At 42.3% G+C, this 16515-nt stretch overlaps 1 protein-coding gene across 2 annotated transcripts in view; it reads left to right on the forward strand.

Annotated features, from left to right (window-relative positions):
- Positions 1 to 42: 42 nt before the first annotated feature.
- RNF150 (ring finger protein 150) overlaps positions 43 to 16515 on the forward strand; it is a 124968-nt gene continuing 108495 nt past the window's right edge. The window contains exon 1 of one of the 2 annotated variants that reach the window (XM_075035944.1): positions 43 to 535. In XM_075035944.1, the coding sequence (XP_074892045.1) occupies positions 70 to 535 (466 nt within the window). In that variant the 5' untranslated portion in view covers positions 43 to 69. The remainder of the gene's footprint in view (positions 536 to 16515) is intronic. The other variant, XM_075035935.1, reaches the window with a different exon arrangement.

Genomic DNA, 16515 nt, shown 5'->3' on the forward strand with positions numbered 1-16515 from the left:
GGTCGGTCGGTCGGTCGGTGCGTGTGTGGGGGTGTTTCCTTCCCCCCCCCCCCCCCCCCCCCCCGTCAGATGAAGATGGCAATGTCTGTGATCCAAGCGTGCCGCAGCCTGGCTCTCTCAACATGGCTGCTGTCCTTTTGTTTCGTGCATCTGCTGTGCCTGGACTTCACCGTGGCCGAGAAGGAGGAGTGGTACACGGCCTTCGTCAACATCACCTACGCCGACCCGGCGGCCGGCAGCGCCGAGCTCCGCAGCGAGAAGAGCGAGTGCGGGCGCTACGGCGAGCAGTCGCCCAAGCAGGACGCCCGCGGGCAGGTGGCCCTCTCCGCCTCCCCCGCCGACCGCTACGCCTGCGACCCCGGCACCCGCTTCAACGCCCCGGCGCCGGGCAAGAGCTGGGTGGCCCTCATCCCGCGGGGAAACTGCACCTACAAGGACAAGATCCGCCACGCCGCCGCCCAGAACGCCTCCGCCGTCGTCATCTACAACGTGGGCTCCAGCAACGCCAACGAGACCATCACCATGCCCCACGCAGGTGAGACCCGGCGCCCTCCCTGCCCGCGACCCGTGGGCGACACCCCCCCCCCCCCCCCCCCGCCACCCCGGCTCAGCCTCGGGTGGGTGGACGGGGCCACCCGTGTTCCCTGCGCGCCGCAGCCCGCTCCGCCGTCCCGCATCCTTAAGGGGGGGGGGGGTGTCCTCACACCTCCCGGCGAGGGGAGCGGGGTGGGCTGCCAGCCTCACCAGGCGGTGGGTGCCCATCCCCGGGGGCCGTGGAGCACCTCTCCGCGCCGTCACGGCAAAGGACGGAGGAGCCACTAGCAGCCACGCGTCGCCGGCGTTCCGGGGGCGAAAAGTTTGGGAGACGTAAAAAAGTTTGGGTCTGGCCGGAGGAACGGATGGGACCCTGAGCCCACAGCCCTCGTCGTGCCCCGAGGATGCCCTGGCAGGTGCCCTGTGGGATCCGGGCGCGACTGAGACCTTCGGAAGAGGAGAAGCGTAGCGTTTACGGGGCAGGCTTATCAGGAGGTGCAATAAAGTAGGGAACACGGCGTCCGCCGTCTTGCCTATGATAGCTGTGGGGTAGAGTAGGAACGCCGAGTCTCCAATCTGGTGAGAACGTGAGATATTTTGTCCAGGACGGGGCTTGGGTGGGGGTTCACTCTCCCAGGTGAACGCTCTGATGGAATTTGGGCTTGCAGCGTCAGCACACGGGTGCTCGGGTCCCAACGTGTGCTAGTCAACCAGAACCGAGCAGAAATCCGGTCGTCGGGAACAACCCCATCCTCGAGTTATGCCCACCAAAAGCGCTGGGTTTGTAACAATGTTTGATCCCAAATAATGTTGTTTTAAAAACAGATCACCAGGTTTATATTTAGGGACGGTGTTTTCTGCCAGGGGCCAGTGGTCTTTTATACCAGCAGCCCGTGCCATGGAGACTAAAATGCCACCTATTGTGAAATCTCAGTTTGGTCTGCATCCAGTGACTAATCATGCCCAGCTGTTTCATGCCAGTTGAATCTTAGCAGAGTTAGGGGTAAATTGAAACACAGAAAGGCTGCAAAACAGGATGTTATTCTAATGACACTTTAAATTTCCACAGTAAACTAGCTAGCGTGGATGCGCTGAGAAAGAGTTTGTTGCCCAACTATAATGCTCTAATACTGCTGATGCAAAAGCAGCGCTTTTGGAACCTCTTGTGTGCAGCCGCTTTAAGAGATTAACCATTTATTTGGGCAAATGCGTGTTTCTTTGGTAGAACTGGTGGAAGATGAGACTTTTTTAGTATTTTCTATCCGTTTTGTGAGACAAGCAACTCATAACCTCTTGAGCTTCTTAAAACTCTGCTTTATAACCTGCACGTGGTTTAGTAGCTGTTCAGATTATACTTCTTGCTACTTTAAGTATCTCAGATTATATACTAAGCAGTATAAAGTAGTAGGAGCTTGGCATACTTATGCACCCTTGAAGTAAAGCTCAGGCTGTCTCAAAACTTAAGATGCATCGCTTGTTCTTGTCTAGTGAGTTTCTCTAAAACTGCCAACACGTTGGATCAATTAATGGTTTGCCTGTTTTTAAAGTATGCGCTAAGCTGGTTTCCCACACAAATGGTGTTTTATTAAGAAACAGTGGGAGTAAAAAATGTGTCTAACCTTTTAAAATGTTGGAGCTTTTGTTTGTTTTAAGGTCTAAAATGAAGTAAGCAGGGAATCTTTCTTACTGAAAGTGGCCTGAAAGCTTTCAAAAATACCAATGCTGTATCGCTTATCTTGAGGGCAGCTGCTTTTATGTCACATGACTCCATACAGTTTATTCTGAGAATCCTTTTTGAGTACGGAGTTGATACCCAGCAGTGTGATTGTACAGTATCACAGGCTGAAATGAAAGGAAACTTGCAGAAAATAATCCGGACTTGTTGAACACAGTCAGTGGGACTGAAGGGCTTTGCTGATGGATTGTGTGAGGTTGTCTTTGTTTTAAGGATTTTTGTTCTGTGAAGTTGAAAAAAGGTTGTTAGTCTTACCTAAGGGAAAACCTGCCCTCTGCGTACAGTCAAAACTCGGAGGAGTTTTAGAGCATAAGTCTGCTGGAACAGGAGGAAAATCAATTATGCTTAAACAAATATTTGACAAACCAGCAGGGATTAAGAACTGGACTTATCTTTAGTCTCCCTCTTGTACCACCATTACGCTGGGACAAAGTGAATGTACAAGCTGTGTAAAATTATCTTTCTGACTTGCAGCCTTTGACGTTTGCTTGGTCCCAGTCTAAACGATAGCACAAGATTCAAGGGAAGAATGAATCAGATTCTTGGTTTCTGAGTTCAGCAGCATCTGTGGTGCTCTGCCCACGCCAAATCCTGGAGTGGGAACAAGAAAATTCCATCCTGAAAAATACTTTGGGGGGGTGGGAGGGGAGGGTGAAATATGACCTAAAAAGCGATTTAAAAGTCAAAAGAAATATGATGTTACTTTTTTCTTTTCTACCACAGATTTTTTTTTTTTTTAGGTTTCATATAAGCTTAAATAAACTCTTTCTATACAGAAAACAGTACATCCTGTTGCCTAACAGTGTGGCTCCTGCCCTTTCTAAAGAACTATTACTCCCAAGAGAGGTGTTTTTCCTTATGTGCGTTCTTCTGTATGCTTTGCCTTCTTTCTTTTACTGTCTTTTTCTCTCTTTGTGTTTCTTTTTCTGCTGCTCTCACCCTCCACTCTCATTTCTTCATCTCTACCCCCGCGCTTCATTCCTCCTCTTGACTACGTTAATCTGCTACTTCATAGTGCTTTGCCCTTGCCGCTTTCTTCCCAAAGCTCTCTTTCTCCTGCCAAAGATCCTACTTCACAGCTCTATGTTTCATTATATTTCCTGTTTTCTGCTACAATGCATGCCAATGACCCTTTGCTAATGTGGTAGCTCCTGATTTTAAAATCTAGAGGCAACTGTAGCAAGATGCCATTCCGGAGTTTGAAGGAGGGTTGGCAGACCTCCCGACACCCCCACCCCTCCAGTCGAAACCAGCGTGGTATTATGTCGAAGCTTGTGGAAGTCTTCAAATCCAACTTTCTAGGATTTATTTATAGTGCACCGGACAGAACAGACCAAGTGTTCGATTTGAAGCAGTTCAGTCGCTGTATTGAAAGCCTTTGCTTTCAGGGAGCTTGTACTTAGGTCACTGCTTGCATACCCAGAAGAGTGAGGTAGAGTTGCGACATCTGCGTTCGCAGGGAGCGCGGAGCTCTGTGGTTCTCACGCGAGGACACGCTTAGCTTTTGCATCATCTGCTACAGCCTTTGCAAACCAGCATCTTTATTTCTATTGCCTTGAAGTATGGTATAGGAGCTATAGGAGTATATATAGGAGTATAGGTATATGGTATAGTGAGTCCAACTTTGTTTGCTTTTGACTAAGTAGGTTTTAACCAGAGGAGGAACAAAAGCCTCTAGAATTTCTATTTCGGATGCTTTTTATTTCTCCTAAATCAACTTTTCTAGTAGAAAAGTACTCTAATAATGTAGAGGATGCTCTTGTTCCTCGAGAAGAATAATCTGTGGTGTTGGCTGGGGTTTCTGATTGACGTTTTTTCTTATTCAGAACACGAGCTGTTATTTAGGTTTGAAAAGGCTCTAGCCACTGTGTCTACATTTAATAATGTAGTATTAATTGGAAGTGTTCTTACTACCTGTTGTAGCACATATCTGAATGCTTGCTCTGAGCTCTGAATAGATACAGTAAGGGAGCCTTCTAGAGGATGATTCAAGGTGAGAACTTCCCTCTTTCCAGTTCTTATTTGAGGGAACCTAGGCTGACCACTTCTAACTTGGGCACCTGTCCGGTGTTTGGGGCTAGGGAGGGATGTTAACTGCAACTGTACGCATGATTCCTATGTGGGTAAAAATCGAATCTTTAGTATTTAATACAGTTTGTAACATTCAGTTTGAATTTGGGGGTGCACCAGAACATCTCACAGAATGGATATGATTATTATTATGTGAAGTAAATTACATCCTAAGTATTTTGCACCAGAAGTGTATGTGAGTCAGGCAGTTTTGCATTCTCTGTATTCTGCTTTTCCAGTGCATGCCATCACAAATATTAAGTCACGTGCTGCGTGTATGACAGCCCGTTTTCAATGAGAGGCAGATGCCTCATTTTTTTGTAATGGCTTGTACACGCTGGCAGCAACTGTCAACTGTATCTTTGAGACATGAATCTCATATGTGGTCTAAGGTGGCTCTGACTTCTTCCCTCCCTCTTTGGCCCTCAAGCGCAGCAAGTGGGTGCCAGATTGCAGGAGGAGGCCACAGCCGTCCCACGGCAAAACCAGGTGTGTCCCTCCACACACACTGTGAATGTGGCCAGCCTTGATCTGTGCGCATTCAGTTCGATAACGGTTTCTTCCCTTGTACTTGGATTTTTTGTTCCAGGATCCATGACTAGTCTCGCCTTTTACATATTTTAAGATGTGTTGGTAGTAGTTTTGGCTTAGGGGTCCCCTATAGGTTTGTACTGATGTGCAAATTAGACACCGAATTTGAAGATTGTTCTCTTTACAGGCTTAATTCAGTACCGTAGCTACATTTGTTCCGTTACTAAAACAATTGTTTTCCTAAACTTTTGTCGAATTCTAATGAGGAAAATGTGCTGACAGCATTCACACTGAATTTACATATGGATAAGTGTGAATTAATCGAGGGTTGGAGATTTCAGGCTTCCAGGGCCTGCTATAATTATTTTCTGTTCCAGGCACCCAGGATACATTCCTAATAGAAACCAACTCAATGGGGGAGGGAGATGGAGATTAGTGCATCTCTGAGCCTTATCCATCATGAAATAAGGCATGGATGGGGTGTGCTGCCGTCCTTAGGAACTCAGAGGAGCTCCTGGATCCATCACATAGGTCTGGCTTTCAGTAGTTTTTGAAAATCTGGTTCTCGGTATTTATCAAAAATCGAGGATTTATAACATTGGCTAGAGGGAGCAGTAGTGCCACTGCGTTCGCTAGTGAGCGACACTTCTGCCTACTAGTTCTGCTGTGGTTCAGTGCTCGACTTCTCTACTGCGGATGTGTTCAGCTATGGCAAGCGGTGGGGGGACTTACTTTGTGATCTTAGGGAACTGGTTTAGCTTTAACTGAATTAAAAGGGATAAATTCGACCTGCAAGGACTAGAGCAACAAAATAACCTTAGTCTCCAGTACTACTTGGGACAGCCACTTCAGTGCGGGGGCACTCACTTTGTCATTAGGTGAGACATATTTTGCGTCGTTGAATATTGCATCTTCTTTCAACCTCGCAAGTGGCTTGTGTATCTCCTTCAGAGCCCACTGCAGTGAGTGGAAAGACAGTGAGTCCACTGAGCTTTGGATCAAGTTGTAAGGTACAGCTTTCCCTACAAAGTGGTGAAGTATTGATTCATCGAAGATTGCATTGATCCTCCAAGCTTACTGATTGCAAAAGCAGTTAGATTTCCTCCTGCCCTTTGGTTATCTGCAGCATTTGTTTGCAATTATATTCATACAAGTGCTGTCTTCAGATCTCTGCAGTAAGAAGTGACACAGCAGGAAGAAAATCTTCCTCGGAAACAAATTGGTATCAGCACTGATTCTAACTGCTGTCTGTTAACCCGGAGCACCTCCTTTTGACACACACTCCTTAGGAGAATGGCTCGCTTCTGATAAAGTGATGGTTTGTTCTAGTCCCATTGGTATTTTGGCTTTAAAATGGTACGTGCTAGCCTGCATTATTAGAATGCTGTGGCAGTCTGTGGCTGGTGAGTTAACTCCATTGTAGCTCCCTGATACATGCAGATATATTTCCGTGCTGCCCCCCCTTCATGGTACCTCACAGAGCACAGGAACGTTTTCAGCAGAAGGGGAGAGAAACCTACAGTTAGTTCAGCGTTGGCACTTTAAGAGTCTCTTTTCCTGGTAAGAGAAGAGGACACTTTCTACTTTTCTTATGTAAGCAAAGGACTAAAAGAACCCATTATTTTGCCGCACTTGTTTGATGGAGCTCATAGTGCATTGTCATGTGAGATGAGTGAGTTTCAAGTGACCTCTGCCTCCTTACACCACGAGCCAGGCTGATGAAGAGTTAGATCGTTATGAAGGGATAGCCCAACGACTTCTCCACTTCCCAATAACTTCTGCATAGCTAACCAGCACAGAAACAGCATTCATTTCAAGACAAGCCCCACTTCTGCCCTTTCAGTTGCATTTCAGTACTAGTCACTTGATGACTACTTTGGTACAGAAGGGAGCGAACAATACAATCATTGACTCGTAGAAATCAGATATGGAAAAGACTGAGTAGTCCATGTAATCTATCACCTTACTAATGCAGGATTGCTTCCTCCAGTGTTACCATCTACTACTGTCACAGTGCTTTTTGCTTAGCATCTTGTAAAGGAAAGAGTCTGGGGGTGCTTCAGAACCAAATGCAGTCTGTGTAAGCAGCACAATGGTCCTGGGGCAAGAGATATAAAATGTAGGAGGATATTAAATAGTAATACTTTATCTTGCAATAATATTTAATTCCCATAACTTCCACAAAGTCATCTTGGCAGAGGCATAACTGATAAAGGATAAGGTTTAAAACCAACTGTATCCATTGTACCACACAGTTTAAGGGAGTATGTGGCAACTGCAAGAAGTAAGAGGGGGCAAAATATTTTATAACTGGTTATGTCCAAACAGGCTTACTCAGCTGTGTCTTGATTCCGTAGTGGGGTGTGACCCAGGACTTCATTAGCGCCCAGCTCTCTCCTCCTTTCACTCCATAGTGTTTTGGTTTCTCCAGAAGAGAAATCTAGATGGATAAGCCACATGTCAGCCACTGCACAGTTTGACCAGGTCTTGAATGCAGACGAGCAGAGGTAAAGGACCCCCCAGGGTACCCTGTTTGTTCATGAGTGCATTTAGATGCAGTATCTCAGAAGGTAATTCTATTAACAGCTGCAGTTTCTGTTATCTGGAGGAGAAAATCCAAATCAATGAGGTGAAACCTCAACTATCAAAATTTACTGTATTAAATCTACCAGCTTTATATCCACTGTCTGACCTACTGCCCATATTAGTGGATGCCAAGCTTCATAAACCTATGAGTTTGCTAATAAGTTTACTGTGAATGAAGCTCATCAATAATAGGCTTACTGTTCTTCAGTGCATTTTGTGGACCCCTTAGAAGTAATCCTCCAGCCAGGGTAGGTTGAAAATTACTGATTTAGGTGAACTTAACCACCCTGATGGAAACAATGTTTCTTAGTTCAAAAATGGATGAGTGGAAACACCTCTTCTTTCACCAGTTCTAGTAGTTGGAGAAAGGTTGTGAAGATTAGTTTGCTTATGAAACAACAGTACTACACAGCTGTGTTTTACAAGAGAAGCTTAACGAGGGCTTTTTTGTTGTTGTTTTTGGCTCATCTTCAGTAAATTATTTGAGATAAACCTTAGAAAACTGAACTGCAGAGAACTGAAGGAGATGATGAAAAGATTAACCTGTTTGTTTTCTTGCTATTCTACATTGAAATATGAAAAGCTAGCATCATTGATTCTTTGCTACTTAAAGATATAATAGCTTTTTCAAATAATTGTTCGTTTCTTTTCTCTCTCAAGAGTGACTTATAAATAACATCAATAAAGTGAAGTGCCTGTTCATTTGCTCCTGACAGTATACTCATAGTGATATTCAATTATACTGCTAGACTTAAGGGTCTGTCAGAGTTTTGATCTCAAATTTGATGTGTTTAACTGTGTTTACGTATGTAATACTCCCTGCTGTAAATTGGAAAGGTAGCCCACTTATTTTAACCTTCTTTTCAGTTTGAGACACAATTGGAGGGGAAAAAAAATGTTTATCTTTTTAGTTCCCAAACCATGGTAACGTATATTACTGCCGGTAACTCCATAGAGTCCTGGTTTAAGTATATCTTGTATACTCCTTAAATACAGATAGAAGCATTACATCTGCATTGGAATGTAGTTCCTCCAGGGATATATGGAATAGGATGAGTTGGCAAGTGCTCCCTTGTGCTACACACTTAATGAGACATAGCTTTTTAAAATTAATTTATATTCCATAGTGTCTTGAAGCCTTTATCATGAGAGAGGACCCCTGCCACTGGGGTGTTCCATAACAAAGCAGTTCTCTCTGTATGCTCTTCCACCAAGGCAGCCCCCTACTACTGACATAGTTGTCTATGAACCGGCATCATTTGTCCCTGAGTGTTGGCTTAATTTTTATAGGATATCATTCTTCTTCATAATTTGTTCCATACCTTGGGCTTTCTCACTTTTATGGGCTCTTTGGTTTGCCTCTAACTGTTCAGATCTTTCCTTACAAGGCATCTCTTTTTTGCAAGTCATTGTAAGAATATCTCACCAGATAATATATATATTTTAAAGAGAGTTATGCATCACATTAATCTCTGGCTTCCAGCTTTATAAATCACACATCATTAAACTGTGCTGCTCTATTTATTCCTTGATCTTGCAGTCCTTGTCAAAAAATGCATTTCTAGCACGGTCCCTGTTACCTTGTGTTGAATGTGTCTGACATTACACAGCAGCACTAAGAATGGATGCAAAAGCCTAGTAGGTAGAGTCATCTTTAGTTAACTTATATGTCTAATCTTAAGATTACTGTAAAATGTGTCAACATTAGTTGAATATGTGTAGTGGGTTGCTGGGTTCAGACCCAGTGCAATAAGCTGTACGATTGTATTGTTTTGCTTAAATTGATTTGTGGAGCACTTGAGAAGCTTTTGCACCTAGTTGTTACTGTCAAACTAGCAGAGCAGTTCCAGTTCCTCATGATCAAAGCTCTGGGTGTCTAACAAGTTTCACTATAAAAGATTTCTTGGATTTTCCAATTATGCACTGTATGAGTGTCTGATAAAGATCTCTCTGTTTTTACATCCTGTGATGCTAGCTAAAATGTTAGTATTCTTTTCCTTTTCCATTTCAATATTTTCTGTTAGAAGACAGAAATATATTTCTGCTTTTCATTTGCCGTTTCAAAAGTCTCTGTATTAGAGAATCTTAAATCTTTGGCCATATTTCTGGGCCATGCCTGTGTGTTTACTCAAAAAAACCCTTTAAAACAGAACAGTCTGATGCTGCAGTCTCATTCATGATTGCTTCTTGTACAGAATACGCTTTCCCCTCTTGTGCCTTTTTAAGCTTTTATTATACACTCACTGTCTCCTGTTTTACCTGCCAGTATCACGTTCCTTGAGTGAGGCAGCTTTCCCAAGATTGTGTAATCCTGTGCCTGGTCTCTTTTTGCTTTTTATATGTCCATGTGTTTGAAGTACCATCTGGTTGTCCACAAAATCCATACCTTTACTTAATACTATGTCAAGACTTTTCGTGCTGGAAAACGAGGAGCTGTCTGACTAAAATCCATTATGTCTTGTTATAAACCTGGCTTTGATGTCTTTCTCTTGCCTTATTTTTCCTTCAAGCCTCTATCCTCTTCATTTTCTACTTAGTTTTTTTTAATCTTTTCTTTTTTTTAGGGGGGGAAGGAAGGGTATAATTTCTTTCCACACTTTCAGTAAATCTTTCCCTTGTCTTTCTCACCCCCCTTTTTTTTTTTTGTCGTCTTCACTTCTATGTGCTCTGCACCTATTTTTCATCTCTTCTAGGTTTTTTTCCTTTTCTCCCCACCCCTTACACGGTTGACAAAAATAGCCAAAGGCTATTGCTTTACATATGAAGCTGACTGGGAGGGGAAGCAGAGCAGGATTATGCTCTTTTGGTTGCTTTTCCTTTGCAGCTGACTCAGGGTTTAAAGAGCATCTGCTGTCTGCTGCTCAGGGTCGGCTTAGAGGAGTGGGACACCAGCAATCGGGACGTGTGGCAGTGCCATTTATGAACAGAAGATTGCCAATCAGGCATAGCACATTTGCTATGGCTTTGTGCTGAACACTCCTAAGTCTTTTTCATGAATTCTTACGACTAAACCATAGTCCCCTCTATGTAAAGAGGCAGATCCTGCTCTTTCATGCTTTTGCAGAAGAAAAGTAAGTTTCCCCGCTGGGTGCTAGAAAAACTGAATGGGAATTTTTCCATCAAAACTGTTTTTCTCTAGTAGTGAAATGGATTTTTTTGTTGTTGTTTTGGAAAGTTTTTGCTCTCCAGAAAAGATCTTACAGTTCTGAGTTTGAAGAAAGATTTTGTTTTAGTAGATATTTAATGTCCCAGAATTTCAGGTTCAGAACAGTTTGGTTTCCCTTTCCTTTTTTTGATGACATAATACATTTTAATCAGCTTCTACCAGCTTTAGACACTAGTCCCACCCCAGAGCACAGACCTGCCTTCTTCCCAACTCAAATAGTTGCACTTCTCCAGGAATCAATGCATGTGTTTGATTACAAGTATTATTTAAAGAAATTGAACTCAGGTTTGCAATGCTGAATTTCTTTTCCCTGTGATAGTGTGCCAACAGCTTTCTGTCTTCCCGCAGTGCAGTCCCTAAGCTATAAGATCTTTGGCCCTTGCTCTGTGTGTGTGTATATCCTTACCAGCAGGCTAGACGTGACTTTAGCACTGTGTCTAGATACATGTGGGAATGATACCTGGTATGAGATAAGATTGCCCTCATAGACAAAGACGTAACAAGGATCAGTAGTTATCAGTGGAAGTGAGACAAATTCAGGCTTGTAGTAAGTTACAATTTCCTAAATAGTTGCCCATAACTTAATGTTATTTGAATGGGCTTGGATAGCTCTCTTAAAGTCCCATCCTGGAAAAAATTATCCCATTCTCTGGGGAAAGTTGCGGTAGTATGTCTACGAGGAAGGTTAGGGAAGGTGATCATGGTAGTTCTTTATAGGTTTAGGGACTGTACCTCTCTGGAAATACCACCCAGCTCTTTTCCACACTTGGAGACTGTCAAAACAGCTCTGGCAGAAGCTCTGCAGAAGCTCTGCACAGTGGGCAGAGGTAAACCCTATGGCCTGAAGCATCAGCTCTTCAAGACGGGATCTCTGCGTAGCATGTCCTTTATCACCGGGGAAGAACTTAGATGGGTGATAGTGATGAACCAATGTCAGTTTGTTATTTCTTTGTGACTGTTGCTTATAGAAGAGGAAGCTGCAAGAAAATGAACTTGCAAGAAAAACAGACTGAGTGACTTCTATTTTTTGTGTCTGAAGGTAGCCAACAAATGCAGGGAGCTGCTTGTAAGCCTCCACAAAACAAGCATTTGCTGGAACACCTGTCTTGCATCGTAAAAGAAGTTGAAAACCTTTCTCTTCCAAAACTTCTGTTTAAATGGTGAATGCCAGCACAAGGGAATGTCATGATTAAATGCAATCCAGAGCAGCAAAGGTATCACGGGTGGGGATGAAATACTTCAAAAGCCAATAGTACCATCATTCACTTTGCCAGAGAAACAGCTAAAATAGCCATTAGATGAAAGTCGTGTGAATGAACCTGAATCCTGAAGAGGTGAATTCATGTTGATGGGAAAATAATAGCCAAAGAAGTAGCTTGTGACCCCTGTGGCATCATCACCGGGCACACATTCTTCCTCTCAGAGACTATGAAACATACTTGACTGATCCATATATCTTAATCCCCATTTCAGTTCTGTACTGACTCCCATCTCTTGCTGGTACCTGCTGTCATGATCTTTGAAATTTTCTTGTTTGCTGCCTCATTTCTGTTTGTTCCAGTCCTTCCTTGCTGCCTTTACAGGTGGTGGGAACATTCCTGAGATGATGAGGAGCTTGGTCACCTTGTGCTCAGGTCTGAACTTGTACATTTTCTAGTTGCCTTCAGCAGTTTTGCATGTTGCTTGGTGGTTTGAGTATAGGGGATTGTATTGCTCACAGAATATTGGCCAACTGGATCCACAGGTGACTTGGAGAAAGCTAGCAAACAGCTGCACTGCATGGGAAAGTAATGAGCTATGTCTAAGGCAGTCAGGATCCTCTGGTGTGCATTGATACTTCAGAGCACTCATCTGGCCTTTTCACTCCCCTGGCCTGCTAACCCCTGCTGAAGAAACCTCATAGGAAAATTTGATTTTTCTATGGTTTTTTTTTCCTCTAGAGACATTCTCTTTTCTTTAGCCATATAAGTCCCAGAGAGTTTTTCTTCTTTTTTTTTTTCCTATCCTAGTCTACTAACCAGAACTTCTTAAGATGCAATTTATGAGAGTTCGTAGCCTATTTTTAAGAGAAAAATATGACTGTATAACTATTTTTTCTGAATTTATAATTTCTAATGGTTGGTAGTTCAAGGAAATTTTTGGTAAGAGAGACTTTATATTATCTGGTTTCTAAATATGCATGACCTGTCACTTCTTTCTCCAATAATTAAGGGCTTCATTCCCATTAACTAATTTATATAACCATCTTTCTGCTATTAGACTTATGAAAAATAACAAAGCAAGCACTGAATTTGTAGTATAGAATATCTTCTGTCGATTGTCTTGTACAGTTGATGGGTAGAATCTGTTCTTAGTTCTCAACCAATACTGTGCTGAATCAGCACCATGATTGCTGTTGGTCTTTTCTGGACAATTTATTTTGTGCCCATAGACCAGAAATATTTTTCACCAGTGCAAAGATAACTCTGCTAGTTTTACCATAAAGCTGTTGTCTTTGGCTCTGACTAGCCGAATCTGTTGTGGATTGGCCTGCAAAACAGGAGCTGTTGTGCATGTGTAAAGCAATAGACTGTTGGTAGTAATGATAGCAGGGAGGCAAGTATAACTGTGTCTCACCTAGACCAATACGGCAACTCCCAAAATCCCTTACTTGCAAATGAGACTGATACTTAAAAATCACTTCTCACTTTACTAAGGTAGTGATTTTTCTGTCATAAAACTCACTAGTAGGTATTTTAAAATTTAGGTTAGACATTATTTCTAATGTCTACATTACATTAAGGTAATTTGGAGAATGCTTCATGTCCCAGTTTGGGATGACATTTGCACAAATGGTTATAGTTAAGCTCATGTTTAGTTCTTGCTAAGAGTGGGCCAGAAGTTGAGCACCTTGTCTATAAATGTAATTGAAAGTGGTTTATGAGGCAATGTCATCTATGAAAGGGGTAGAAGTGTCTGATGTAGCCCAGAGGTTTATTACTAAGAATGTTACTGTGGTAATCTTGGGGAATCTCATGCCCTCCTGTAGCACTGTGAATAGTCAAGGTCTTTACAATAAGGCACTGTTATTTATAATTGTAAATATAAGATATATACTTTATATATTTCATAAAACAGGTGCTTTATAAATACCCATTAAAAGAGATGCTTTGATTATTTTATGTTTCTCCACATAGATTGGCTTCTGCTTTCTAGGTTATCAGGCATGTCTGCATCACAGTAAGAAGCAAAGGTACTTCTCTCAACTTCCAGTGAACACTGTTCCCCTTCCACCTGAGGAAGTGTTTACCACCCAAACCCTTCAAAAGCCAGATGCTGCCTCTTATTAACTGTGTTTTATTTGATGTCTGTTACCAGTGCATGCAGAGGAACAATCATAGCTGTGAGAAGTGTGGACAGCTGGATAGTTATTTGCAGATGTCTTAAAGATTTATATCAACCAGTTAATTGTACTTGCTAGATGAGCTAGAGGACCTCATGTAATTTAGAATAACCACACAGCATTTCTTGCTAATCAGGGAGTTGCGCAATTTGGAAATACATACGTATCTTAGGCCCATCAGATACACAGCAGTGCCATACCTTACGCCTATTCCAGTTTGGGAGTAATTATTATAATGTTTTGCAGAGTTAGATCCAGTAGATAAAATTTTGCATCCTCCCTTGTGGCCTTATCAGGCTGTCATCTTCATTTTGCCTTGAGAGATTCAGGAGATGTTTGCCTGATGTTCCCAACAGTACATATCAATTTTGAACAGAGCTTTCAGCCACTTGGACAGTTGTTGGGGGTATGTTGAGAGGATGAGAAACTGTAACCAAGAAGGAGAGAAGTGTAAAATTAACAGATATTTCTCCATTAGACATTCCTAACAAGTTAACTACCATATTTAGTTAGAGATCTGTCTGGAAATAATACAATACTTATTTTTAATAACCTTTAAGTATGTAAGCATGCCCAATGACAACTGTGTTAAAATCACAGTAAAACTTGCCAGACCAGGCAAATATTTATGTGTAATATGCAAATATTAGTGATTGCCTGAGGTGACTCAGTAGTGTCTTCAGTGGTCCTCAAATCTGTATTTATCAACACAAGCCTCAGAGATCATTCACAATCCTAATGTGAATGGACGTCAGTAAGAGTGGAGGTGCTTAGTACCCATTTGAGGGTGCTATGCTTTTCATAGGCCTGGCCCTTAGTTTGCCTTCTCCTGCATCTCCTTGTTTAATAAAACAGAATTGGAATCCATCCATCAGAGAATTATTGAAGGTTTAATTAATTTGAAAATAAAACTGATGTTCATGCTGTTATCCAACAGTTGTCTCCACCTGTTGGCAAGAGTTTCAGGATCTGAGAGTGCATTAGGTCTTTATTCAAGTACACAATATTCAGTCAGCTGCAAAAAAATTAATTACAATTTCATTTTTGTTTTCCATCTGTAATAATGGCAATGTTCCTATCACTGAAAGGGATAATATACACAGCATTTAAGCACCCTCAGGCTATAGCAATGAAGAGATTGTACCTTTTTCTTGTGGAAAGATGCTATGCTGTGTAGACTTGGTGTCATGGAAACTGAAAGAATGTATGAAGTTTTAAATAGGCGGATGAATTTTAAATCCACTTCTCTAGCTACTTTGAAGAAGCACACAGATGGCTTGGCTGAAGAAGTCACAAGAAGTTCACAGGAAAAAGAATTCTCCACCACCAATACGATGGTCTCCATAGTTCTTATGTGGGGTATTGGGATTAGGCTGGGCTTTAAACTGACTTTTCACAGGCCATATTTTCTTTATGCAGACTGCTTGCAGGCCAGCTCAGATGCTGATTTCTGAACTTTCAGGTTAGCCACCATTACTTTAAGAGTCCCCCAAGTCCCCATTTCATTTATTTACATTTTTTTTAACATTATTAAGAGAAAACCAATAACCATCCTTTAAAATTCCAACCCCCAAATCTTTCCTTCAGAAAAAGCATTATAAGTCTGCTGATGGCCAGCAGTGCACTTACCTATGCCATTAATTTGTAACCTCTACTTCTGAAATCCTAACCCTGCTGAAGTCAATGCCAAAACTTCCTAAGGATTTCATTGCCAAGTAGTTAAAGCAAGAAAATAAATACCTGAACTCATTATATATCTTCTGCTGCCCCCATAGTATTTAACATGTTGTTGTCAAGTACAGAAAAGCCCCATTCATCACAGCCCAGTGGAAATAATACCAGTCTTTCACCAGCAATCTCGGTGAATTATTAACAGTCTGCATTTCATATGAATTGCATACATCTATCAGATTCATCTAATGCTAACAGACAACACCAGGACTTCATTAAGGTCATTTTGTAATTGAGTAAAATTATGGCCCAGCCTGTGAGTGCCTTGAAGCTGTAAGTATTAACTTGCATGAGTTCTCCAGCGCAATGAATAAAAGGTCCACCTGGCCTCAAGTGATTGTATAAATTATGTAGCCATTGTTACATTTACGATATAGGTAGAAGTTAATTTTCTTACCTTTTGAAGTGCCTGAGAATAGTAGGTCGTTTCTGACAGTGGGCTTCCAAACGAATTTTGCTGAAATCTACTGACAGCTAAAATTTAGTTCTTGCAAGCCTTACGGCTTCTGTGTGAAATGAAAGGAATCGGGGGGTTTGGGAGGGGGGCGAGGGGTGGTGTTAGAGCTGTGTAGCTGGAAGAGGCTGAGAAGCTTGGCTTGCAAGATGCGTGTGCCTACTAGATCATCTCCAAAACAGGGCGCAGCCAGGCTCACGAGAACTGCGAGAGATGTTGCTGCCTGACAGAAGTCACAGCTGAGATAAAAGCTTCTAGATCTCGAGCAGGTACTGGCTGCACGCACTGCAAAAAAGACCTGTTCTATTTTTGGATGGTGAGAGCAG

The sequence above is a fragment of the Buteo buteo genome, chromosome 1 (genome assembly GCF_964188355.1).
Source record: "Buteo buteo chromosome 1, bButBut1.hap1.1, whole genome shotgun sequence".
In the NCBI taxonomy this organism is placed as follows: domain Eukaryota; kingdom Metazoa; phylum Chordata; class Aves; order Accipitriformes; family Accipitridae; genus Buteo; species Buteo buteo.